Source organism: Microcaecilia unicolor, chromosome 5, assembly GCF_901765095.1.
Source record: "Microcaecilia unicolor chromosome 5, aMicUni1.1, whole genome shotgun sequence".
NCBI classification, from domain to species: Eukaryota; Metazoa; Chordata; class Amphibia; order Gymnophiona; family Siphonopidae; genus Microcaecilia; species Microcaecilia unicolor.
In genome coordinates, this window is record NC_044035.1 from 88,061,512 (window position 1) to 88,087,492 (window position 25,981).

The following is a 25,981-nucleotide window of genomic DNA, read 5'->3' on the forward strand; positions in this document are numbered from 1 at the left end:
GTTGGAGGTGAGAATTATTATATAGGATTTCTTTTAATCAGTCATGGAACTAATTTAGTGACATGTTACATACAACCTACAATTTGTGATTGTGATTTTTTTTTAGGTTTAAAGAATTTAATATACAGACCTTCCTGAGGAGCATAACAGGGCAGCGTACAAATTAAACTTAAAATCATATGTTTTGTGTCTTTCAGCTACGATTAGAATTTCATTCTACTATATATATATATATACCATCTTAAACATTGCCGAGCTGGTGTTCAGTGGGACATACCTGGATTTTCAGTGGCATAGAGTCACTGAAAATCTGGACAGGCCACCTCAGCACTATCTGGACTGGGACAGTACTGGGCAGAGCCAGGAGATTCCTAGTTAGTGGCGATATTCAGCTCATTAAACAGGTAACCGCCCACATAAAGTTAAGGATGGCAAAAAGACTGTCCTGTCATTATCCGGTTGCCGATCTGAATATCACTGGTAATTGGACAGTTAAAGCCATCCAAGTTATACCCAGATATTCAGTGCCTGATGTTATCCAGCTACTGGCACTAAATGTCTAAAAAAATATATATGAGGCAGCAAGCATTTAAATAATACTGACAACCAGTGGTTGAATATCGACTGGTACATTTTGAACTTATGCTGGTGGTTTTGAAGGTTGTTTTCCCTTCAGGAAAAAAGATATTTAATTTTCCAGAATCATTCCAGTAATTCTTATCCACTGATAAAAATTCACACATACATGCTGACAGATATCTTTCTTTTTACTTCCTCACCTAGAAGTTTTGAGATTAAATTGTCAGTTATTACTCATCCTAGCTCACCTTTCTACATTTCAGCCTAAGTGTATGTTGCCTCACACAGCAACTGTAATTGAACAGATAATTGCTGATTAACACGTGACATCTATCTTGAGCACTTTCAAGACTTGATTGGTAGCATTGCTGTTAAATACAATTTCTAATTTTAATATTAAACATTTTTCAGGATATCTGTTTTCTATACTGTCATTATACGTCTGTTAGCATTAGAAGCCTAAATCATATGGGTGTTTCCATAAGAAGAGAAATTATTGATGAATGTGGTTTAATGCCCAGCTACTCAGTATACAAAACCCCTGCCGGGGAGGGGGGAGGGAGGGGGGAAGAAGGGAGAAGAAAATTTCTAAATCATAAACTAGAATCAGCACCGCATACATCAAACTTTGTGAATCTGTAGTAGTGAGATTCAGTGGCGTAGCCAAGGGTGGGCCGGGGTGGGCCCAGGCCCGCCCACTTTAGGTTCAGGCCCACCAAGTAGCAGCAAACCCCAAGCCCCACCAGCCAAAAACTTCCAACAACTGTTTGCTGCTGGTGAAAATCTGCTATTTAAAAGGTATACGGGGGAGAGGGGATGTTTGAAAGACCATATGGCATGCAGGCGAGAGAGGGCGAAACCAAATCACTTGTAGGACAAGGAGGAGTTCTGCCCACTCACCTTGGGTCCAGGCCCACCCAAACTTGGGTGTCTGGCTACGCCCTTGGTGAGATTGCATAATCATATGAGCCCAATATTCTAAGGACAATTACAGCCAAACTTTAGGCACCTTATGTAGTCAATTTAGGTCACAATTGGTGCTTTAAAATTGAACTGATTATAAGCACTAAACTGAATAATAAGTACCTTAAACTGAGGTTCCTAAAGTTAGACATGATATAGAATCATATAAAGGTAGACATCTCACTTGGCTCCCTGGACTTCCTCTTTTGGAGGGGGTGGAAGCCAGTAGACCTTCAGCATATGTGGATGCTCAAGGCCTTGTGCTGGCCACCATGCATTTTCTATAACTGTCAACTGCCACATCACCACCTCAAAGGAAGAGAGGTAAAGGCTGAACACTTCACAGGGGAGGGGGTGATAGAGGGAGGGAAAGAATGAGAGGGAACTTGGAAAATAAGTTCCAGTGTCATGCTGCCCTGTAAAATGTGGGCAGCAACCTAGTCTGCCTAGTGGATGGGCCAGCACTGCATGCCTTTAAAAATGTAGGGGCTTTTTTTACCAAAATGTGGTATGTTTTTGCACTTACCACAAAAGTTAAGATGTGGTATGTGCAAAGCCTGTGTGATGAATGAAGGGGACATGTCATGCATCTGCCCTGCATTTACCACACAGGGTAGACACAGCCACTGGCGTAGGAAGGGGGGGGGCGGTGGGGTGGTCTGCCCTGGGTGCACGCCACTGAGGGGGGTGTCGGCTTCACTGCTTCCCTGCTCTCTCTGCCCCGGAACAGGTTACTTCCTGTTCCGGGGCAGAGAGAGCAGGGAACCAGCTGAGCCGACGCAGCTCCCAGCGACATGCACTCGGGGCGGTTCGGCCCTCCCGCCCCACTTTCTAAGTAAGTACGCACTCCAGAAGGGGGGGGGTGCATCGTGCTGCACCTGGGGGGGGGGGTGCGCATCGGCGACCCGCCCCGGGTGTCAGGTGCCCTCGCTACGCCACTGACTACAGCACCCGTATTACCTGTAGTTCCAGATAGTAGGTTTCAGATGCATGTTGGGTATGATTATTTAGCTCTAGTTGAGAATTTTTTATCATTGAAATGCTACGCTATAGCATTTTCAAGTCTACTGTGCTTGAGTGTCTTTTTTTTTTTCCTGTGAGGAAGAATTAAAAGGAAAAGTCTTGTTTTGAATTCTGTATAGGAGACTGTATATTATTTCTAGCAGAGCTAGGAATAAAACTGATACAGCTATTTTATTCTCAGTTCCTAAGGGTTAGGGTTTGGTATCTATTTAAGGGAGCAGGCCATCCCCAGTTTTTCAGCAGCATTTAACCACCCAGTGCCACCGAAAATCCAACATGATTGCAGTAGCACATGTCAGTTAGTGCCAGGGTAGTTCAAGGACAGAGTCCAGGATGAGCTGAGAGTTATGTGGGCAATATTCAGTGCCAGTGCCTGCACAGCCGACCGAGCATGAAGGACTGCACCAAAGGCAGCTATGCAGGGATGGCACTGAATATCAGCCGTACCACCATAGATTGCAGGTATTCAGCTACGGCCCAGCTTTTACTGCAATCAAGGCGTTTTAATGAGAGACTGATCCCAGAATCTAGCCTGCTATGTTTTAACAGCTGCACCAGCCAGGCTAATTTTAGAATTTTATATCAGCTGGTGACCCACTGCCCCTGACGCATCAATTTGTACTGGCGAAACATGGCCATGTCGGGCATTTTATGTTGAAATTCTGGGAACTTTTAATCTATTAATAAAAACGGTGTTCTTACGAGGTCTGCCTTGTTGTTGTATCTTCCAGCTCTAATTTAGCCAACAGTGGTCAGCATTTAAAGAAACACTGATCACTACTGGCTGAATATTTTACCTATTAATAAGAACAGAAGAGTTTCCATAGAGGGTCAGACCCAGTATCCTATTTCTAACAGTGGCTAGTCCAGGACACAGGTGCCTGACAGAGTCCCAAAAAGCAGCAAGATTCCGTGCAACTTAACCTCAGGGATAAGCAGTGGCTTTTCCCAGATGTTTTTTTCCCATTGATAAGTAACATAGTACTCTTGAATCTTATTTCATAAAATGTAAACAAAAAGATTACTTTATTAGATGTATTCATAGTATCATACTGTAAAAACTGTGACATACAATTAAATTGTATTTCTGGTATCACTGGATTATTTTTAGGTCAGAAAAAAATGCAAATTTTTAAAATAGCACAACAAGCTTTTCCTCTGAAGCTGTCAAACACATTGGGGAGATAATAAATTATGGATAAGGAAACAGTTTCCATTTAATAAGAGCTAAGTCTCTATTGGGGAAATAGAGACATTCAATTCATTTCATTTCATTTTCTCAATCATTGCTAACTCCGTCCTGATGTGGCTCAAGTGAAAATGTGGGGTTACTTGACTGAGGTTGTCAAATAGCAAATCCAAATCTAACTCTAAATCTGTAAATTAACTCTGATTTGTATTTCTGATCTTCTCAAGTTGAATTGTTCTCTTTCATGTGATAATAATGGCAGATATGGTATTTTTGCCAATATGATGTGTCTGTCACAGATAATAACAGAGCTGCCAACTTACCCTGTTCCAGGGAGACTTTTTGGCCAGTCCTGGCTTTGAATTTGGATTGCCAGTGTACTGTGGTATTTGTAGTGCTTGATTATATCAATTGAAATCATTGATGCAGGTGCTATAATGCATCAGGATAGGACTGCCAGAAATCAAAGTCTGGCTCACAATCTCCTCCCTGGAAATGGGCAGCTTTGCAATTCACAGAGTGAAGCGGTAAGGCAATAAGGTAGATGGAACCACACCAAGAAATTTGTAAAGCGTTTATCGTTCAATTCATCACCAGCATTCATGGCACAGATAAAAGGACTCAAGGACTCGACACAGTCGTGTTTCAGCAAATGATGCCTGTGTCAGGAGTCGTACAGCTCTATGATGTATCAGAAACAATATTTGGTGATGATCATTCGTGAACAGCCAATTTTTGCTGTAAAATGCCACAAGGGAATCCAATTGTTGAGAATAATGATAGCATTGAGAATAAGCTTCTATGTACAGCTTTGCAGTTCTGCAGTAACTTAGACTTAGGACTTAGGAAGAAGAGTAAGTTGCTGGATTGATTGTCCATATATCCTGAAAATTCTGCTTTCCAGGAAGCAGTTACTTAGGGAGACAAAAGTCCTTGCATGAGCTGTTTACCTAAGTCACATTGAACTGTTCATTGATTTCAAGTACAAATAGATCCATTTCGTATTATGGTTAAATGTTTAACTTATTCTGAAGGGCACTTTCAATAAAACATCTAAGTCCGATTATGGACATTTTGCTCAAAACATCGAAAAAATCAAGTGGCGAATGTAGCTATTTTTGAAGCTGAAAAACATCTATTTTTTTTGTTCAAAAATTGCCTTTTTCTAGATGTTTTGTGCTCAATGTGTTTTTCTTTGGGGTCATTTTGGAAAAAAACACGTCTAAGAGAAAAATGCCCTAAAACCAGTTATTAGGATGTCTGGAGGGCCATCATTCTTAGTAGATGTGCCACACAGACATCCAGCAGAGCAGAGGGGTAGGCTAGGGGTACTGCAGTGGACTTCACATAAAAAGTCTCAGGTACACATCTCACCATAACCTCTTTATATTTATGATGAGCCCTCCAGGAATAGAGAAAAATCTACTGTACCTCACTGTACGCCACTACAATAGTCCTCAAGCTTGCAGATGCCATCTATGTGTAGGGTACAGTAGGTATTTAGTGATTTTTGGAGGGTCTGGGTCCCCTTCTGTACAATTCATGCACCAGCCACTTGGGTATTTCTGAGTCCTGCATGCTGCTCTAACAAGAATGGCCATCATATCTGAAGCTGTCATTGAGCCTGGTATGTACTGACACTGTCATATCTTAGGGGTTGGGAGGGGGTCTGTGACCACTGGAGGAATAAGAAAGGGGTTGTACCTCAATCCCTCTAGTGATCATATGGTAATTTAGGGCATGTTTTGGTCAGTTATTTGTGATTGAAATAGGTCTAGCCAAAAATGTAATTTTCGCCCTAGAATTTTTGTTTTGTTTCATTATTGCAGAAAAAAATGTCTATCTTTTTATTTATTTATTGCATTTGTATCCCACATTAACCCACCTATTTGTAGGCTCAATGTGGCTTGCAGAGTTTGTTATGACATTGTCTTCTGGTTTCCTGCCCATAGCATCCACCTAACATGCCCCTTAAAATTTGGAAAAACTGTGGAGAAAAACGTCTAAATTATAGTGTTGAAAATTGCCACTTGGACATTTTTGAGAGAAAAATATCCATCTACCACCTTATGTCAATTTTTGCACATTTTTTTTTTGTTTTGAAAATGAGCCCATCTAACTTCTACTACTACTACTACTATTATTACTACTACTACTTATAATTTCTGTAGTGCTACTAGACCAAATAGAGTTTTTTGTTTCATTATACGTGAGTGAAAACTTATTGCTGACTCAAATAGATCTAACATGTGTAAATCACAAAGGACTATCTGTTTCACTTGACAGTCCAGCCTTGCCACCTTTTGCTCCTGTTCTGTCAAGCAATCATGCAAGTTTATTTCTTATTATTCGCACCAATGTCATGGCTAAAAACTGATATTACCCTCTATCCTATCCTTAAGAAGTATAACAGAGGGAATCCAAAGCACACTGGGACAGAGCAAAGTAGCCAAAAAAAAAAAAAAACGCATAATGAGTCTTCAAGGATAGGGGAAAGATGAGGGGAGGTTTGAGCTGGAAGAACATATATTGAGTAGTCTGTTTATGTTATACTTATGGAATCTGGATTTATTTTAGTGATTTATTTTAATATAAATTTTGTTCTTTTAGATATGTCTCTTCTATCTATGACCATAAGCACAGTTTTGCAACAGAAGATTGATAGAATGCATATACCTATCTTTCTGTTTATACTATAGTGGCAATTCATTTGCTGTTTCTAGTTGTCTCTTACAGATCTCCCATGATTATTCTGATTTGCAAATGAATGTCTCAGATATTCAATTGATCCACCTATACCGAAGATCTGTGTCCATGTTAAGATTTGTATACCTTTAGAAATCCATTGCATACATTATTATTTTATTTATTTATTTGCTGCATTTGTATCTCACATTTTCCCACCTCTTTGCAGGCTCAATATGGCTTACATTATATCACAATGACAATCGTCATTAACGGTGTGAGAAGAGCAAAGTATTGATACAATTAGTACATTATTAACACACTAGTTAATAAATGATCAACACAGAGATGTCCGCAAGATTTAACAGATCTATATATACAGAACATTTTCATCTAGGTTTGAATCTAGACGAAAAGTACATGCATTTACCTTACACATAATTTCAGGGCACATGTTTCTATTTTTTGTATTATTATAATTTGTGCTTTATACAACATCACATAGAATTCACCATCTTTCACATTATGAGGATGTGTGTGTGTCTTTTATTCTTATCTATTTATTTTAATTGGTACAGCGACACGACCCCTGCTCACTTTTTAAGTACAGTAATGCGCATGCCCCTTCTTTTGGCGGTTTTTCAGAATCTCGGCAATAGCGATTGCAATGTGCTTGGTACAATCGGCTCTAAAAATAAGTAATTGTGGCTGAAGTAGTTCATATTATGTTTTTAGTTATATATATCAATAGTTCACTCGAGATAATAAACTTAGGTCACCCATATATATTTTCATATTGGAAGAGACTTTCCATCAATCCAGCTACAGAGTTGCTACACTGTGAATATAAAATCTGTACTGTTTCATGTGAGATCAAGCTGGTTTGATTAAGTGTACAGTTTCTTTTAAGTGAAACGTGAGTGGTAGAGGCACAGTAATTACATATATATCTATATGTGAATATGATTTTCCTCAATATAGGAACTTGCCTTTTATTATATATTTTTATACATGTGGTTCTCTTTGACCTCTCTCAGCACAGTGCCTTTGTGTACACTTCATATCTAAGGGAGAATTGATAGTGGTTGTGTAAATGGTTTATTTATTTATTGCATTTGTATCCCACATTATCCCACCTCTTTGCAGGCTCAATGTGGCTTACAATACATCATGGGTACTGGAAATAGGAGTGCATATACATTAGGTTTACAGAAGATTTGTGTTACATGGTGGTGAATTATATAATGTGTTAAAGCATAAGACATTATAAGACAGTGCTAGAAAGCAAAAGGCATTATAAGACAGTGTTAGAAGTGCAGAAGATTATACATTTGCATGTTGATCTTTGTGATAAATCTTGTCGAAGAGATAGGTTTTTAATAGTTTTCGGAAATTGGTCATTTCATAGATCGTTTTCAAGTTGCGTGGTAGCGCATTTCAGAGCTGCGTGCTCGTAAAGGAAAAGGTAGATGCATGCATTGATTTGTATTTCAAACCCTTGCATTTTGGAGGATGAAGAATGAGGGGTGTACGGGAAGATTTTTTTGCGTTCCAGGGTGGTAGTTCTATTAGATCTGACATGTAGGAAGTAGATTCCATTGATTATAGTAGGGACAGGGCATTTTTAATTATTTAATTTTAAACACTATAATGTTAAATTCTATATACATTGGATTTTTAGCTATGACTGTAGGAGCATTTTTTAATTGAACAACGGCATACTCCAACAGCTGTTCAGATTTGACCATTTCAATATGGTTGAACGAAATACTTGTCGTAGACTATGACGCTGCAATAATAAGTATGCTTATATTGTTTTAATGTTGCGGTTTCTTAAGTCTGCAGCATGGATATGCAATCAATAGATACCATGGTGTTTATATTGTTACCATTACCCTTATGCATATTTCATCTCAGCCTGCAAAGACTAATGGCAGTTGGTAAGGTTTTCAGACTTTAATTCATTTTGTGTTTTGCACTGGGCTCACATACATGCACTTGAAGCACTCATGAGAAATGGACATTTATTATCACTTTGGATGTATAAATATTTACATTTCTCCACTGAAGAGATACACACAACCATCCACATGGACACTGATCCTATTCTGTTGTAACACTATAAATACACACCTGGCCATATTTGCATGAATCTCTTTCCTCTCTATTTAATTACTTGTCTGTAAATAAGCTTTATATATGGCATGATCATATGCATGATATATGTTTTTCAACAATATGTATTTTATTCAGGCACATTTTATTTTTATTTTCATATTTTATTTACACATTCTTTATAAGTTGAATATATATGTCACCTGTGTGTATGATGATTTTATAAACATGTCTTGCTTATTATGCATTTTTATTTTGTTAGACCCCTAAGGCAGGCACTGTTGAGCGCCAAAACATTGTCCATGTCGGGTCCACTTTATTAAAGATTGTACCATTGTTCCAGTTCTGGAGGCCCTTTTGTGCTTTTTTGTGCTGTATACTTATAGATTTACCATGAAAGTCAAAACCAACTTGCTCATCCACAAGGAATATGCAAAGAAATAGATGACAGTAATTTGGCTGGCAAAAAGGGAATATATCCAAACAATTCTAACAATCACAAAGGGAAACTACTACAGCTAGTGAGGAAATTTTCCAAGCTAACGTCTCTTGGAACTCACAGAGGGTCCTTCGCTGACAATTTTATTCATGCTTCATTCTTGTACTCAATGCACTTGTATTTGATTATGTATGTATTATTCTTCAGCATGATATATTTCATATTGCTTTTTATAATCTGCCATGTGTACAATAAAATGAGAATCATCTTGCCTTGCTGGGAAGCTAGGTAAAGCTGAACTGGCTCACACTGAAGCTTAAAGATAACATGGCTTGCATTAAAATTTACAGTGAATTTCTTAGAAGAGCAAACTGATCTTAATCAGACAAATCTAAACTGGTCTAGAAAAGTCATTCTCATCCATGCTGAACTTCAGTTAACCAGAAACTAGGACTCTAGTATGAAATGACTAAATCCAAATAAGAATTGGAGCCACCAAATCCGTAGTTCACTCTCTCTATGAATGAATGTATGTTAATACATATTGTAAGACATGGAATATTCAGCTTCATGTCTAGTGATCTGATGGTTGGAAACAAAATGCTGATCCCATAAAAATGTCCATTTTCACTGATATAGCTGATCTGTATTTTCATTGTAACTTTTTTTGAGGCAATTTTACAAAAATCAAAAGCATCTTTTCTTGAGGCTATGATTGTATCATCCAACTGTATATAACTATGTCATTGCACATGACTGGTTGTACACAGAGATAAAGCAGAAGAGCAGCAGCCAGGAGCCACAGGGAGAGATGGATAGCCTGGGCTTTATCGCCCACAATAAAGAAGACCAACATCCTCAAAAAACCACTGCTTTCATGCTCTCTTACCTATACCATACATATTCTCACTGTATGGAAGGTGTTGGAGTCCTGAAGAACAATGTAATCTGATGGCCCTTTAGGTCTATACAAAGTTATGCTACTAGTGGTACTGCAGCCATTGTGTCATGACCAGTTCCTCCTTTGGTGAGAATTGGTGCACAGACCAGTTGAGAGAATGTGAGAGAGACATTATAGGAGCTACTAGACTTTCTATTCTTTGTCAGAGTGTGGACTCTCTACCAATGCTGCAGTTGATGGGGAAAAACACTATTGTGTCATACTATTTCTGCCCTTTCCAACTTGGTGAAAACTGTCATAAGAAGAAACCTTAAGAAGCCATAAATCAAACATGTTAGCATTAATATCAATATTTTTGCTAGAAATGCCATTTGCTGACAGTTGGAGGGCAATTTTAAAAGGAGACACATACTTCAAGCTTGAAAATAGGCATCTACTTAAGCATTTAGGGGCCCTTTTACTAAGCTGCGGTAAAAGGGGCCCTGCGCTAGTGTTGGCGGCCATTTTTGCTGCATTCCAGGGCCCTTTTTACCACAGTGGGTGAACAGGCCAAAAAAAGAAATGGCTGTGTGGTAAGTTCGCACTTGTTGTGCAGCCATTTCTTTTTTGGGGGGAGCACTTACTGTCACACATTGAGGTGGCAGTAGGGGCTCCCACGCTAACCTGGTGGTAACCGAGCAGTGCATGGCACTGCCCAATTACTGCTGGGCAACTCCTACGCTAGACAATCAAACCTGATTTTCTGTAGTGACGGAAATGGCGCGCACTAGGGGTGGAACTACTACCAGCCCTTGAGTTGGGCAGATGGTAGTTACAGGTTGCCGTATGGCAAGGGGCCCCTTATTTTATAAAGAGAATTAGGCACCAACTTTTCTTTATAAAATACATATCATACTTTGTGCCAACATTGCAGCAGCTATAGAGTTGGTGTAAATAAATGCCTGTGTCTAAATTTCAAAACAGTAGGCCCAATATTCAAAAAAAGTTGAAGTCCTAAATTTATGCTCTTAAGGTAGGCTCCTAAATTTGTACCCTGTTTCCAGCTGAAAATTCATCTTAAATTAGCACAAAACTTATGCTGCTAAATGTAAGCATTCCATTTGTTTGCCTAGATTTATGAGGCTAATTGATTAGCCTAGTGCTGAAAATCAGTGCTAAGGTCCTAACAATTTCCCCACCCTAAATTCGCCCCTGTGACCACCCACTTTTATGCTCCTAAGTTTAAGAGTTCAGTGAAATTTTCAGTTAAAATTTATGTACTCAGCCTTAGTAAATATTTAAAGTGGTCAATTTATAAGACATAACTCTCAGAGTTAGGCACATAAATCCTTTGAATACTGGGCTGAGTGTGCTTAATTTATAGGATTTTATAATCTATACATGAACTTGTGTGATCATTCCAAATCTTGCCCTTGTGCATGTTCTCTGGCAAAATATACATCAATGCTATGTGCACACTTATAAAATCATACCTAGGGGAAAAGATTCTACTTATGCGAGTGTGTTACCATATACTGTACATGTGTAAATGTTAAAATACCGACATATAAATTTATCCTCCAAGTGCTATCTGGATTAAGGTTCATTAGTGTTATGTCAATAATTTTTTCCCTTGGCAGGTATTAACTGCCAGTTGATGTCTGGTCTATTGGGAATCATTACTTAAGAATTCATGTGCCCTCCCCTATTTTCTGAATTTTCTCTTTAGCTTGATAAAACTATATTTTACATGAGAAACATAATGAAACTTTTTTTTCCTTATTTTTTTCAGCACTCACAAATGTGAAACTTTGGGCGATAGATCGACAATGTTTTCAAACAATAATGATGAGAACAGGCCTCATCAAGCACACAGAATATATGGAGTTTTTAAAAAGGTTTGATACATTTTTATAAATTAAACGTATATGTGAATGTGCTGGATTTAACAACAACTTCCTGTGAATACACAATGATTGCTGTGATGTCCACTCACCTGACTTATCTCACTACATATCCTCTACTAGATGCCATTACTCACAAAGCATTTCACAAAGACATGTTGAAATATTAAATGGAGGCAAACCTACATGTATACATGCTTATAATTGCCAACAGAGGCCACAATCCGTATTTATTTTCCATTTGAAAGAGGATATAAACAATCGTGAATTAAGGGGGTACACCCCTTTAATCTCTCTTTAAAAGGGAGACAAACCAACATCTGGAAGGCAGCAGCTGTGAATCTCAATGTTGAAATTGAGTCATACATGTATAATAAATTGGGAATGTACTTGCGGATTTTTGACCCATCCAAATCACATCAACATGCCCCTTCATAGTTATATGTTCTGAGGATTTACACATGTAAATACTGGTAAATATGTGTAAATGCTGACATTACACATATAAATTGCAAATAGGGCTGTTAAAATAAAGGTCTTTATCTCTTCTAATTATATGCTAATTTACATAATACAAATAAAGACCGCATGAAAATATTGATAAATAATTTTACATCTTAAATAGAGATCTACAAATGTATTACCTCTCAGAGTTGCATGATTAAAAGATATTAAGTATCAAAGAAACTAGAGCTAAATCTCAGGGGAATAGTCTTATATTTTTATACAAGAGAAAACAGGAATGTGCCTTTATTTTCCTGGCTCTTAACTTTGTACTTCCAGTTCAGTTGGAAACAGGGATGAGATCTGAGCCTTCATTCACAATTACCTGGGGATTCCTGCTGCCCACCCCCGCATACTTAATCTGTTAATGCAATGATAGTCTTGAGCTAGGGACCACACAACAGGGCTCCTTCTAGAACCATGCGATTGTGGCCATCAGATGGCACCCTTAAGCAATGATCACAACTGAATATTTCTGAAGACTGTGCATGCTGCCTCTATAGCACCCCCAGGTGACCCAGGGAGCAGAAGATCCAATTCAGAGATCAAACTGCAGAGCACATCCATGACAGTGCAAAGTACTTGTCACCCAAGCCACAGAGCTAGCCCAAGAGGAACCAAGAGAAAATTATTATTTAAGGGGCCCTCTTACTTCCTGGCAGTAGGGCTACCATTGGGTTTGTGCATAGGAAATTGGTCCTACTGGCGGCCTCGCTCAGGAGTCTGGTGGTAGTTCCGGCTTCCAGTTTTCTAGAAATAGTTTTTTTATTTTCTAGTGCTGGCAGTGGCATTCCTAGGGGGGCTGACACCCGGGGCGGATCGCCGATGCGCCCCGCCCCCCGGGTGCAGCGCCCCCCCCCTCGGATGCAGCGCGAAAGGACACCCCCTGTGAAAGAACCCCCCTGGGCACACGCCGCTGGGGGGGTGCCGTGCGCGCCTGTCCTTCGTTCGTTCCATGCTCCCGCTCTGCCCCGGAACAGGAAGTAACCTGTTCTGGGGCAGAGGGAGCATGGAATGAACGACAGACAGGCGCGCGCGGCACCCCCCCAGTGGCATGCACCTGGGGCGGATCGCACCCACTGCCCACCCTAGGAACGCCACTGAGTGCTGGGGGCGTGCCCAGCACTAATCAGGCAGTGCCGCAGGCTGTCTGGTTATCGCCGGGTTAGCACTGAAGTCTTCACTGCCTCCTATTTAGGAGGCGGTAAGGGCTCCCCCAGAAAATGGCTGTGCATCAATGTGTTTCATTAGCGCACGGCCATTCACTTGCTCTTTAAAGAAAATTACCTTTTACACATGGTAGTCAAAGGTGGCATTGGCGCAAAAAGCGCAACAATCCTGCATGTCGATGCCACCATGGGCCACATTTTACCTCCTAAATTCCTATATACAAACACAAATCTTACGTTTGAGATTTAGAATTGTTTTTGATCAAGTAGTCATATGCAAACATATATTTTATAGCTATCTGCTTTTTTAAGAAAATTTTTATTTGACTCTGTATTTTGACTGCTTATTGGGGCCTGTATGTTTGATAAGCCCATGATTTACTAAGATAGGGGCCCTTTTACTAAGGCACACCCAAAAGTGGCCTGAGCTGGTGTAGATGTGAGTTTTGGTTGCACGCTGGTCCATTTCCTGAGCACGCTTAGAAAAAAGGGATTTTTTTTAATGTGCCGGAAAATGGACGTGCGGCAAAATGAAAACCAGTGCGGGTCCATTTTCAGCCTGAGACCTTAATGCCACCAATTGACTTAGTGGTAAGGTCTCATGCTCTACCCGGGTGGCAAGCGTCCAGCGTGGGCCAACTGCTGATTACCGCCAGGTAAGCGCCCTGTGGTAGAAAATAGAAAATATTTTCTACAACGTGTTTTGGGCATTCGCCAAAAATTGAATTATCGCCTGAGGCACGTGGTAGCAGAGCAGTATTGTCAATTTGACGTTCATTGGACGCGCATAGGCACCTACACCCCTTTGTAAAAGGGCCCCATAATCCCACGATGAAGCTGGTAGAAGGAATCTATATGGGGTTCTAGAGGCCACACTGGTAGGGAGTATCTGAGGGACCAGAGAATTTTATAAATTCCAGAATTAACTAGAAAACTAGTTAAGATTTGGTTTGCTAAGAAATGTTTCTTCTTAATTGGAGAGGTTTAGAGTATTTTTTATGCAAGGGTAAGATATTTGGGTGGTTTTTGGGGATTGAAAGGTGGGAAGTAGCAGTGTGGAGTCTTTTTGGGTGGCGGAGACTTTTTTTAAATAAATAGTTCTGTAATGTTTTGTTCCTCCCTCTGTACTGTCAGTGGCTAAAAGTGGCAGGTCATAAAAATTTGTATTAACTTAAATAATTAAATTAAATTAAAATAGAGAGACTTTTTGAAAAGGAGTTGGATTGTTTTCATAAGAATTAGGTTGGCGGGGATTGTTTCTGATTTTTTAACATGGGAGAGCAAGAGAAGAAGATGATGAAATGAAGCAGGAAGAGGGGAGTTCTGCGTTGAATTTTAAAGTAAAGAGAGGTGAAGATTGTACTAATTGAGAAGATAGGTGGTGGTTACTTTGAGTAGCGAGGGTTAGGATGCCGTCTTTCCCTCATTAGTTACTGTAATTGCTAATGTTATGCTGGACAGGAGATAAATTTGGAGTGGTAAAAGGCTGCTTTAAATTTTGCTTCTGACAGTGCAAGCTAGGCTAATAGCTTAGTAAGGACTATGGGATCATTCTCTGAAGATAAGTAGCTCACTGTAATAGTATGTCAGTCATGTGATCACTTTTCTTGGCAAGTGGACAACATCTTATCCAAAACTATCTGGAAAGACCTTAACACCTTTCCTGAGCATTTGTGAGAGTTCCCACACTGTCACAGCCTGATGACCCCCTCATTTCATTTTCATGCACAGGAAATGCCATGCATGTGAAGTTCATTATAGAGAATGAAATGGGGGACAAAGTTTGTCCCTGTCCCTGCCCCATCCCCACGAGCTCTGTCACTGTCCTCGCTCCATCCCCGTGAGTGCTGTCCACATCCCCACCCCATTTCCCGTGAGAATGGAAAACAAAAATGAGGATGTTATAATGCTTTTGTATCGCTCCATGGTGCGACCGCACCTCGAATTTTGTGTTCAATTTTGGTCGCCGCATCTCAAAAAAGATATAGTGGAATTAGAAAAGGTGCAGAGAAGGGCGACAAAAATGATAAAGGGGATGGGTCGACTTTCCTATGTGGAAAGGCTAAAGCGGCTAGGGCTCTTCAGCTTGGAGAAAAGGCGGCTGAGGGGAGATATGATAGAGGTCTATAAAATAATGAGTGGAGCTGAATGGGTAGATGTGAAGCGTCTGTTCATGCTTTCCAAAAATACAAGGACTAGGGGGCATGCGATGAAGCTACAATGTAGTAAATTTAAAACGAATCGGAGAAAATTTTTCTTCACTCAACGTGTAATTAAACTCTGGAATTCATTGCCAGAGAAAGTGGTAAAGGCGGAGTTTTAAAAAGGTTTGGAGGGCTTCCTGAAGGAAAAGTCCATAGACCATTATTAAATTAACTTGGGGAAAATCCACTACTTCTGGGATAAGCAGTATAAAATGTTTTGTACATTTTTGGGGTCTTGCCGGGTATTTGTGACCTGGATTGGCCACTGTTGGAAACAGGATGCTGGACTTGATAGACCTTTGGTGTTTCTCAGTATGGCAATACTTATGTACTTATGTACTTATTCTCTGCCCCGACCCTGTGATCTCTGATCCCATCCACACAAACCTCAAACAGTTATGATTTTATATTTAAATCATTTTATTAAAGTATAAAAAGAAACAATATTCTTTACAACTGTCATTTTATAAATCACAAACAATACAGTACAAAGATCAACAAAACCTCTGTCTCCCCTCCCCCCTCACAAATATTTCCTCCATTATCGGAAAAACTGAACAAGCCAAATTAATGCAAAATGTTACATAAAACATTCAATGCTAAAAGAACACCTCGGTCAAACTCAAATGCCAAATACATAATAGCTGACCAAAAATGATAAACATAAATTAAACCAAAATCTCAAGAAGCCACATGTCGCATGTAGTACAACACCAAAGAAAGAGAAAGAGTTACATTTCCTCCTATACTGTGCAAAATATAAAGATCACTTCCAAAAGAAGAAACTTTCCACAGATGTTAAGAATCACTTCTAACAAAAATAGGTGCCCTTTTACTAAGCTGCATAAGTGCCTACACGCCCCCAATGCGCGCCAATTCCGAGTTACTGCCCGGCTACCACTTGGCCCTTGCGGTAATTTCATTTTTGGCGCACATCCGCTACGTGCGTCCGAAAAATATTTTTTAGTTTCTGGTGCTTGTCAGCTACGTGTGTCAAGTGGCATTCATGCACGTTGGTCATTACCACTCAGTTACTATGTGAGATTTTACCACTAGATCAGTGGCTGGCAGTAAGGTCTCAGACCCAAAATGGACACATGACAATTTAAATTTTGCTGCATATCCATTTTCAACAAAAATAAAAAAGGCCTTTTTTACAGGTGCACTAAAATATGATTCTGCATGTGCCTAAAACACGCGTTTACACTGCCGCAGGCCATTTTCAGCGCACCTTAGTAAAAGGACCTCATACTGTGGATATCAATAACAAGTGCTTAAAGTATCATTTTACATCTGCATGAAAATCAAAAATGGAGGAAAAGACCTCAAAAATCCTTAGTGTTACAGTGAAAATAATGGGTGACAGCTGATGTATGGGCATGCTGGAAGAAAAAAAGTCTCCCTTGAGAAAGCCAGTGGGCAAAATGGGTTCCCACTGGGAGCTTTAAGCTAAGTGCAGTTAATGATTATATTATGAAAAGTTTACATAAGAGGTTTGATCTGCACTGCACGTTGTTTTTAAAGTATGGGCAAAGAAAATCACAAGCAAATTATAAGAAGATTATAAGAAAATGATAAGGGCCCTGTTTAATAAGGTGTGCTACAGTTTTTAGTGTGTGCTAACGTAGAGACACCCATATATTCCTATAGGTGTCTCTAGCAAAAGTGTGCAGCTTAGTAAACAGGGCTCTAAGAAAAAATGAGAATGATTATTGGAGGTTTTTGGCTGGTGATGAAGTAACTGCCCCTAAAGTGCTTAAAATGTTTCTGTGAAGTTTTCACTGTAGCACTAAGGACTTTTAGCCAACTACATTGGCTTCCTGTCAAAGAACGTATCACTGTTAAACTCTGCTCTCTAATTCATAAAATCCTATATATATATATGTTTTTGTTACATTTGTACCCTGCGCTTTCCCACTCATGGCAGGCTCAATGTGGCTTACATGGGGCAATGGAGGGTTACGTGACTTGCCCAGAGTCACAAGGAGCTGCCTGTGCCTGAAGTGGGAATCAAACTCAGTTCCTAAGTTCCCCAGGACCAAAGTCCACCACCCTAACCACTAGGCCACTCCTCCTGGCTATATGATAGATTTCATCATCCTACCGCTTCGGAATACATTCAGACTCTCCCGTTCATATCTTACCCTTCATTATCCCAACTGCAACGGCATCAGGTACAAGTCCACGTATGCTACCCCTCCTTCTCTTTCATTATCACTCAGCTTTGGAATTCTTTGCCAAGGACCATAAAAACCATCACAGATCATCTAACTTTCAGGAAATCTCTGAAGACCATGTTATTTGGAAGTGCTTATCCCACGGCCTTTTCATGTGTCTCCACTGCTGGAAGCGCATCGATCTAAAGACATTTGGACACATCCCCCTTCCATCTTCTCTCACAGTTTCCCTTCTCCTTCTGTCCATTCCTACTCTTCCCCAGTATCTCTTGTAGGTTTTCTGCTGTATTAGCTTCATTTTACTGCATTGGCGTCTGCCTCTGTGGTGCATTGTAAGCAGTGGTGTGCTGGTAAATGTTTAACAACAGGCTCTCTCCCTGGTCCCCCTCTGCGCCCCCTCCCAAATTGCAGAGTTGGCTATAGCCGGGGAGAGAGCTTGGGAGGGGGGCAATGCATTACTCCAGTAAAAAAAAATTAAATGATCCCAGGTTCCAACCTAATTCATGTTTAATGTGCGAAAAAATCCAACAAATAAGTAAATAAATATAAACTTTTAATGTTGAGCACCTGATTCTCAAAGTGAACATATTCCAAACACTATAATGAAAATAAAATGATTTTTTTTCTACCTTTGTTGTCTGGTGCCTGTTTTTCTGATCATGCTGGCCCAGTATCCGATTCTGCTGCTGTCTGTCCTTTTAACTCCGTTTCCAGGGCTTCCTTTCCATTTATTTCTTTCCTTTCCTCCTTTCTTCTTCATTTCTGGTCCTCCACAGACTTGACTGTCTAGTGGATCCAGCTTCTGCCTATTTTCTTCATCCATGTGCAGTTTTTCTTCTCTCTTCCTTTTCCCTCATCTCATCTCCTTCCTCACTCTTCCGTTCCCTCCATCCATGTCCAGCATTTCTTCTCTCTCCCCTCCTCTCCCCTGCCCTGCCCTGCATGCACCCATACACAGCGACCCTCCTCTCCCCTGCCCTCCATCCACCCATATCCAGTGACCCTCCTCTCCCCTTGCCCTCCATCCACCCATTACCAGAGACCCTCCTCTCCCCTGGCCTGCATGCACCCATACCCAGCGATCCTCCTCTCCCCTGCCCTCCATCCACCCATGCCCAGCGACTCCCTTCTCTCCCCATGCCCTCCCCTCCAGCCACCCATACCCAGCGATTGCCCTCTCTCCCCTGCCCCCCTCCAGCCACCCATGTCCAGCGACTCCCTTCTCTCCCCTGCCCCCTTCCTCCTCCAATCACCCATATCCAGCGACTCCCTTCTCTCCCCTGCCCCCTTCCTCCTCCAGCCACCCATATCCAGCAACTCCCTTCTCCCCTGCCCCCCTCCAGCCACCCATGCCCAGCAACTGAGACTACCTTCTCTCCCCTGCCACCCCCTCCCGAGTTGTTCAGCGAATTCTTCGGGGCAGGCAGTCTTGCCTGCCCGCTGCCGGCGCTGACTCTCCCCTGCTGCCGGATCGCGCTTCAAAATGGCCGCCGAGACTTACAAGGGCAGCTTCCAAGACTTCAGCAGAAGTCTCACGAGGCCGCCTCTGGAAGTCTCGGCGGCCATTTTTAAAGAGCGAACCGGCAGCGGGGGAGGATCAGCGCCGGCAGCGGGCAGGCAAGGCTACCTGCCCCGAAGAACTCGATGGCCAAGGCAGGGTCGGTGAGGGACTGGATTCGGGAACAGGGAGGGAGAGCCGGCTCGCGCTTTGTAACAACCAGCTGGCAAGTCGGAGCAAAATTTAACAACCAGCACTTGCGAGCCGGTGCGAGCCAGCTCCAGCACACCACTGATTGTAAGCCACATTGAGCCTGACACTGTTGGGAAACTGTGGGGTACAAATGAGATAATAAATAAATAAATAAAATAAATTAGCACTTTTTAAATTATATCCACTGTATTTTTGTTAGACAAAATATAAGGATGACACATGCCAGAGACAGTGTTAGGGGAATGCAACTAGGGCAACTGATCCCAGGCCAAGGAGAGCTCTAAGCCTGCTGGAAGCTGAAGGCGGCATGGCCTGGTAGAATCCCCCTCCAAAATTTCTGCCCTGGGCTCCAGCCATGTCTAACACAAGCTCTGGCAGGATACACATTTCAAATATGACATTCTAATCACAAAATAGAAAATAAAAATATTTTTTTCTGCCTTTGTTGAACAGTCATTTTATTTTTCAAATCACGTTGGTCCTAGGCTCTGGTTTTTCTTTCCCTCTGTCTTCTCTTAACTCACTCGCAAGTGTCTCCTGTCCATTTGACATTTCTACTTTCTCCATGCTCAGCATCTTTCTTCTCTGTGTCCCCTATACTTCCCTGTCCAGCATCTCCTCTGAGTCTATCTCCCTGCATTCATTATTATCACACTATGTCCCTATCCCTTCCACTTGTGTCCAGCATTACTCCTCTGTGTCCCTACCCCCCAAGTCCAACATCTCCCTTATGTGTTCCTCTTCTCCCTCATGTCTAGCATCTTCCATTTGTGTCCATATCCATCCTCCCATGTCTGGCATTGTCACTCTGTGTGCATATACTATCTTCATGCGGCATCTCCGCTTTGTGTTCCTATCCCTATGTTCCCCTCAATGCCCATCATCTCCCCTCTGTTTCTGTATACCTCCCTGTATGCAGCTTCTCCCCTCTCTTCGTCCCCCACACCAATGTGTCTCCCTCCCTCCCTCTCTCTGCTGTGTGTTCAGTATTTCATTCCCTCTTCCTTCCTCTGCTTGGTTCAGCATCTCTTTCCTTCCCTTCTCTCTCTTCCCTCCTGCTTGTCCAGCACCTCTCTATATTCCCTCCAGCAGGCCCCCTTCCATGGGTTCAGCACCTCTCTCCCTGTCCCCAGCTCCCCTCCATGAGTCTAGCACCTCTCTCACTGACCTCCAGCCCCCCATAGATTTAGAACCTCTCTCTCTCTCTCTCTCCCTTCCCTTCAGCCCCCCCATGGATCTGGGTACCTCTCTCCCTGCTGCCTGCCCTCCCCCCCCCCCCATGGGTCCAGCACCTCTCTCACTTCCCTCTATCCCCCTTGTGGGTCCAGCATCTCTCCTCCTTCACCCCCGCCCCTCATGGGTCCAGCACCTCTTTCTCTCCTCCGGTCCCCCCATAGGTTCAGTGCCTATCTCCCTTCTCTCCAGGTCCCCCTTGTGTAAAGTGCCTCTCTCCCTTCCCTCCAGCATTCCATGGGTCCAGCACCTCTTGCCCTTCCCTCCAGATCCCCCCATGGGTCCAGTGCCTCTTTCTTTTCCCTCCTTACTGCCATCACTTTTTCTCTCTTAACTGCAGCACCCCAATGGGTCCAGTGTCTTCCTCCCTTCCTTCCAACCCCCTGCAGATCCAGCAGCCCCCTCCTATATTTCCAGCACCCCATCCCCCTGAGGGTCCAGCAGCCCTCCTCCTGCCTTTCCAGCATCCCCTTCCCCTGAGGGTACAGCAGCCCCCCTCCCACCCTTCCCGCCCCTCCAGTGCCCGCCTGCGTGTCCGGCACTTTGTCTTCCTTCCCCTCCCACCATAGTAGTGCTCTTATGCAGCTGACAGTGATCTCCACACACTTGCTCCAGGGCCTTCTCACTGTTGGGTCCTGCCTTCTGATGCAACTTCCTGTAAACAGGAAGTTGCATTAGAAGGCAGGACCTGACATAGAGAAGGCCCCATTGCATGCCTGTGGAGATCGTGTGAGGTCCTACGGAAGGGAGTGAGGGAGGAAGGAAGGACAAGCAGAAAGACAGACAGACAAACAGACACTGGAATACAGGACCCGCAAGAGTGGTAACCACTTTTTTTTTACATCAGGAGCAAAGCTTTATACTGTTCCCGAAGGGCGGTAAAAGGTTTTGCTCTCACACCCACAGTAAATGCACTACTTTTTTTTTACCGCAGGACCCTATCCCTGTGTCATTCTCTAGTTCAGTGGCCGTTCTTCATCATGGTACTCTCACAATTTTATTCATTTTAAATAAACTAAATAATAAGGCATGCACATTCTTAAGCAGTTGTTTTTGGCAGTCCTTACATTTTCTTGTCATCTTTGTTTTATTCATTGCCAGCATAAAGGCTATATTCTTTCTTTCTTTGAAATATATATTCTTCTCAGTCTGAAATTCTTGGCAGATTACAAAACAAACACACATAATTGTCCAGCAATGTAAATAAAACCCAGAAGACCATACAATGAGAGCTACAATTTAATCATTAGGTATAATTTCTTCTCAATAAGGAAGCTAAGACAAAGGGCTCTTGTCACTTAAGCATGGAGTCTGAGAGGGACTATACTAATAAAAGCTTTTCTGTTACTGGAAAATTTTGTAATTCACCAAGAATTTCAGATTGGAGGAGATTCAGACCCATTTTAATTGTCCATGCCTGGAAGTGAGCTCAACTTTTTATGCTAAAGGCATCATTGCATCAATCTCTAAAAGTCCAGTCAGCAGCCTCTAGGCATAATTCCAAAGAGCAATGGAAGGGATAAGTTCCCTATGAGGCCTACCTTGGCACTGTTATCTGCAACTGTCAAGCTGGAGTTGGACATAAGGATTCAGAAGGCGGTCTCTAGGCATATTAAATGGGTCACACTTCACCGAGAACCAACAGCAATGGTCATTGCTAATGGAGTATTCCGTTCCCCCTTTGCTTTGGCTAAGCTTACCTCACAAAGGTACCCCCTCACGTATCTGCAGTTTGCATTGGTGATGAATGGATTGGCAGAACTTATTGATGGATTGATTTTACTTCATATATGTCAATTAACGTAAATCTTTTTGCATACATTAATTATTACAAATCATAAAGAACAGAAGTTTGACACAATCATAAAATCTTTACTGATGTAATCTTCCAACATTGTACACACATAAAACATATTTTAAAATTCACCTGCATGTAGTAAGCTATGGTGGTTATTTTAGAAGCTCTATTCATGTTTTAAACAACTGAAAATTGGCATTTAGTCATCCATATTGCATGGACATCCAAATTCCAATTTTATAAAGCCAGGATATGGCAAAGGGGCATGGTCTGAGTGTGTTTTTGGTGGGACAAAGGAAAGACCAAAGTATGGATGTCCAGCTCTAAATGCAGAAGGTCCATGTCCAAAAAGATGGATTTCTGAATTTAGACCTGGAACTTGGCACATCTAGATTACAGAAAAGTTATCCGATTGTGCAGTTCTCCACTGACTGGAGTCAGCGAATTCACAATACATATTTTTCTGTCCCTGGGGAGCTCACAATTTAAAATAAAAAAAAAGGAGAAGAAAGTTATAAATAGCTACAGTGGGATTTGAACAAGAAACCTCTGGTTTTCTGCTCTGCTTCTCTCCCAGGTACTGCAACCATTAGGATTAGGTTATTCCTCCACTCCATGTGGCCATTGATAATGTAGCAGGCCACAAATGGAACCACGAGGCGGAGTCAGAAGTCAGCGTAAACAATGTTTATTCATATTTCGGCATTCACCTGCATCAGGTGTCTGTCAACGCGAGACAATATCATACAGACAAAATTAAAAACATAAATAGTTTAATGGTCTTACGGTCTCCGATAGCTTGAAAATTCTGGGAGTTACGATTGATCAAAATCTCACACTAGAAGACCATGCGAAAAATACAACAAAGAAAATGTTCTACGCCATGTGGAAACTTAAAAGAATCAAATCCTACTTCCTAAGAGGCACATTCCATGGCCTAGTACAGTCAATGGTGTTAAGCCACCTAGACTACTGTAACGCAATATACGTGTGTTGTAAAGAACAACTCTTTAAGAAGCTTCAGACAGCCTACTCCTAACCCTTATTCACTTGTTCAGAACCCTTATTTTATCATCCTCACTTTAATATTCCCTTATCTCGTTTGTCCGTCCTAATTAGATTGTAAGCTCTGTTGAGCAGGGACTGTCTCTTCATGTTCAAGTGTACAGCGCTGCGTACGTCTAATAGCGCTATAGAAATGATAAGTAGTAGTAGTCTTGGGATTCCGGAATCTTGCTACTCTTTGGGATTCTGCACGGAATCTTGCTACTCTTTCTCCTTATCCCTTATTTGTTCTGTTTGTCTGTCCTGATTAGATTGTAAGCTCTGTCGATCAGGGACTGTCTCTTCATGTTGAAGTGTACAGCGCTGCGTACGTCTAGTAGCGCTATAGAAATGATAAGTAGTAGTAGTAGTAACTAAACGTGTAGATACCAATCAGAAGTACAGCACAGAATGCCATTTTGTGAAATTCTTTTCAATAAGAGCAATATAAGAATACTGTGAAAAATAAGTCATAGTTTAGGTGAATCACAGCTGTGCCTCTGTTTACATTTTTGCATGTGTGTGTGTGTGTGTGGGGGGGGGGGGGGGGGGGGGTTGTCCTCTGAAAACTAGCTGTGTTTTCAGCTTGATTTTAGTTTTTGAAGATGTTCACTTTTTTAATGTTTTTTTTTAAATGAATTAACCGGTAGTTGTCTATTTGAGGTAATTTTATTTGAGATGCCCTTTGATATCACTATGTTTTAAGAGATACGCGTATGACTGCTGAGGTCACTCACGTTATGTATGATATATAATCCTTTTATTATATATTTATTTTGTAAGAGACTGGCATGTGACTGCTAAGATTGTTATGTTGTAGTATGATATGTAACCAAACATTAGAACTATGCATATGACTGCTGAGATTGCTATGTCAGATACAAAGTCATTACGGTATTCTCTGTTTTATTCTCCACTTCCTTTCTAATTATTCTTAACATTCTGTTTGTTTGGCTGTCACTGCATACTAAGCAGAGAATTTCAACATATTGACCATGATGAAGCCTAGATCAGAGTTTTCACTCCCTGTCTTGGGGGTTATCTAGCCAATCAGGTTTTCAGGTTGTCTCATTCACAATCCTTCTTCCACCAGGTCTTTGAGATGCCTATTATATCACCCTTTTCTTTCAATGCTAAACATTCCAGCTCTCCACCTTGTTTTTTAGACTTCAGGTTTTCAGGATATCCACAATGAATATTCACGAGAGAGATTTGCATGCAGTGGAGGCAATGCATGCAAATCTCTCTCATGATTATTCATTGTGGATATCCTAAAAACCTGACTGGTTGGAGTGCCTCCAAGACCAGGTTTGGGAACCACATAGCATTTGCATACAAACATTTCAAAGTCTGATTTTTCATTGTACTTACAACTTGCTTAGCAGTTGACAAGGATAATTAAAGACACCTGAGCTGTTTTTGTTTCTACTGGGATTCTGTAACTTCCCTGTTTTGTTATTTTTCTACAAAGAGGCATCATTCTGAATCTTATGTTGTTGGCCAACTATCAGTTTTTGCTCATGTTGTAGTTTAAAAACTATTTTATCTCCTTTTTCTTTTCTTTTTTTCTCTATACTTTTTATTAAGTTTCAGAATGAAACAGATAATCCATCATTAATAACATCAGTAGATTGTAAGCTCTTTGAGCAGGGACTGTCCTTCTATGTTTGAATTGTACAGTGCTGCGTAACCCTAGTAGCGCTTTAGAAATGGTTGTTGTTGTTGTTGTTATATCAAAATAAACACATTTTCACTTATATTTAAGATGACATCACAGAAGTGTAAGAGTTACGGTATACTAAGGAAAAAATAAAATGAAGCACCTCTGTAAAACCATTTATCATTTATTGAGTCTCCTTTCATTATAGTCAAATTAAAGTGGTTTACAGTAAAAGATAAATATCAAGCTGCATATACTAACCCTATTTCTCTAACCCATACCAAAGGTCATTATCCCAATTAAGCATTCTCATTTTCTCATGGCCTGGAGTTATTCCGGGATAGTCTATGCCGGACCACGTCTGGACTTTGATATTGAATATGCAGTGTATGTGGTGCCAGTTAATACTTGGCCAGTTGTCAATAGTCCCAGGAAATTTGGCAACCCAGAACTACCACCGGCCCAATGCAGCTACAAGCGGTAGTTCCACCTCAAGCGTGCACCGTTTCCCACGTTACAGAACTTTTTTCTGTATTTATTAGCACAGTGCTAACCTAGTGGGGAGGGGCGGGGCCAGAGCCCGAGGTGGGGGGGGCACTGTTTAGCTGCCCCCCCGAGCCGCCGCTGCCACATTGGATCCCACTGCAGGCCTACCGACGATCCCCTTGAAGCCCCCTCCCGCCACCAACCCTCCCCCGCCGTCG

At 41.4% G+C, this 25,981-nt stretch overlaps 1 protein-coding gene across 2 annotated transcripts in view; it reads left to right on the forward strand.

Annotated features, from left to right (window-relative positions):
- The window catches only part of PRKG1 (protein kinase cGMP-dependent 1), a 1,533,271-nt gene that overhangs the window by 1,126,323 nt on the left and 380,967 nt on the right, over positions 1–25,981 (forward strand). For both annotated transcript variants that reach the window (XM_030203098.1, XM_030203097.1), the window contains exon 4: positions 11,666–11,771. In XM_030203098.1, the coding sequence (XP_030058958.1) occupies positions 11,666–11,771 (106 nt within the window). The remainder of the gene's footprint in view (positions 1–11,665; positions 11,772–25,981) is intronic.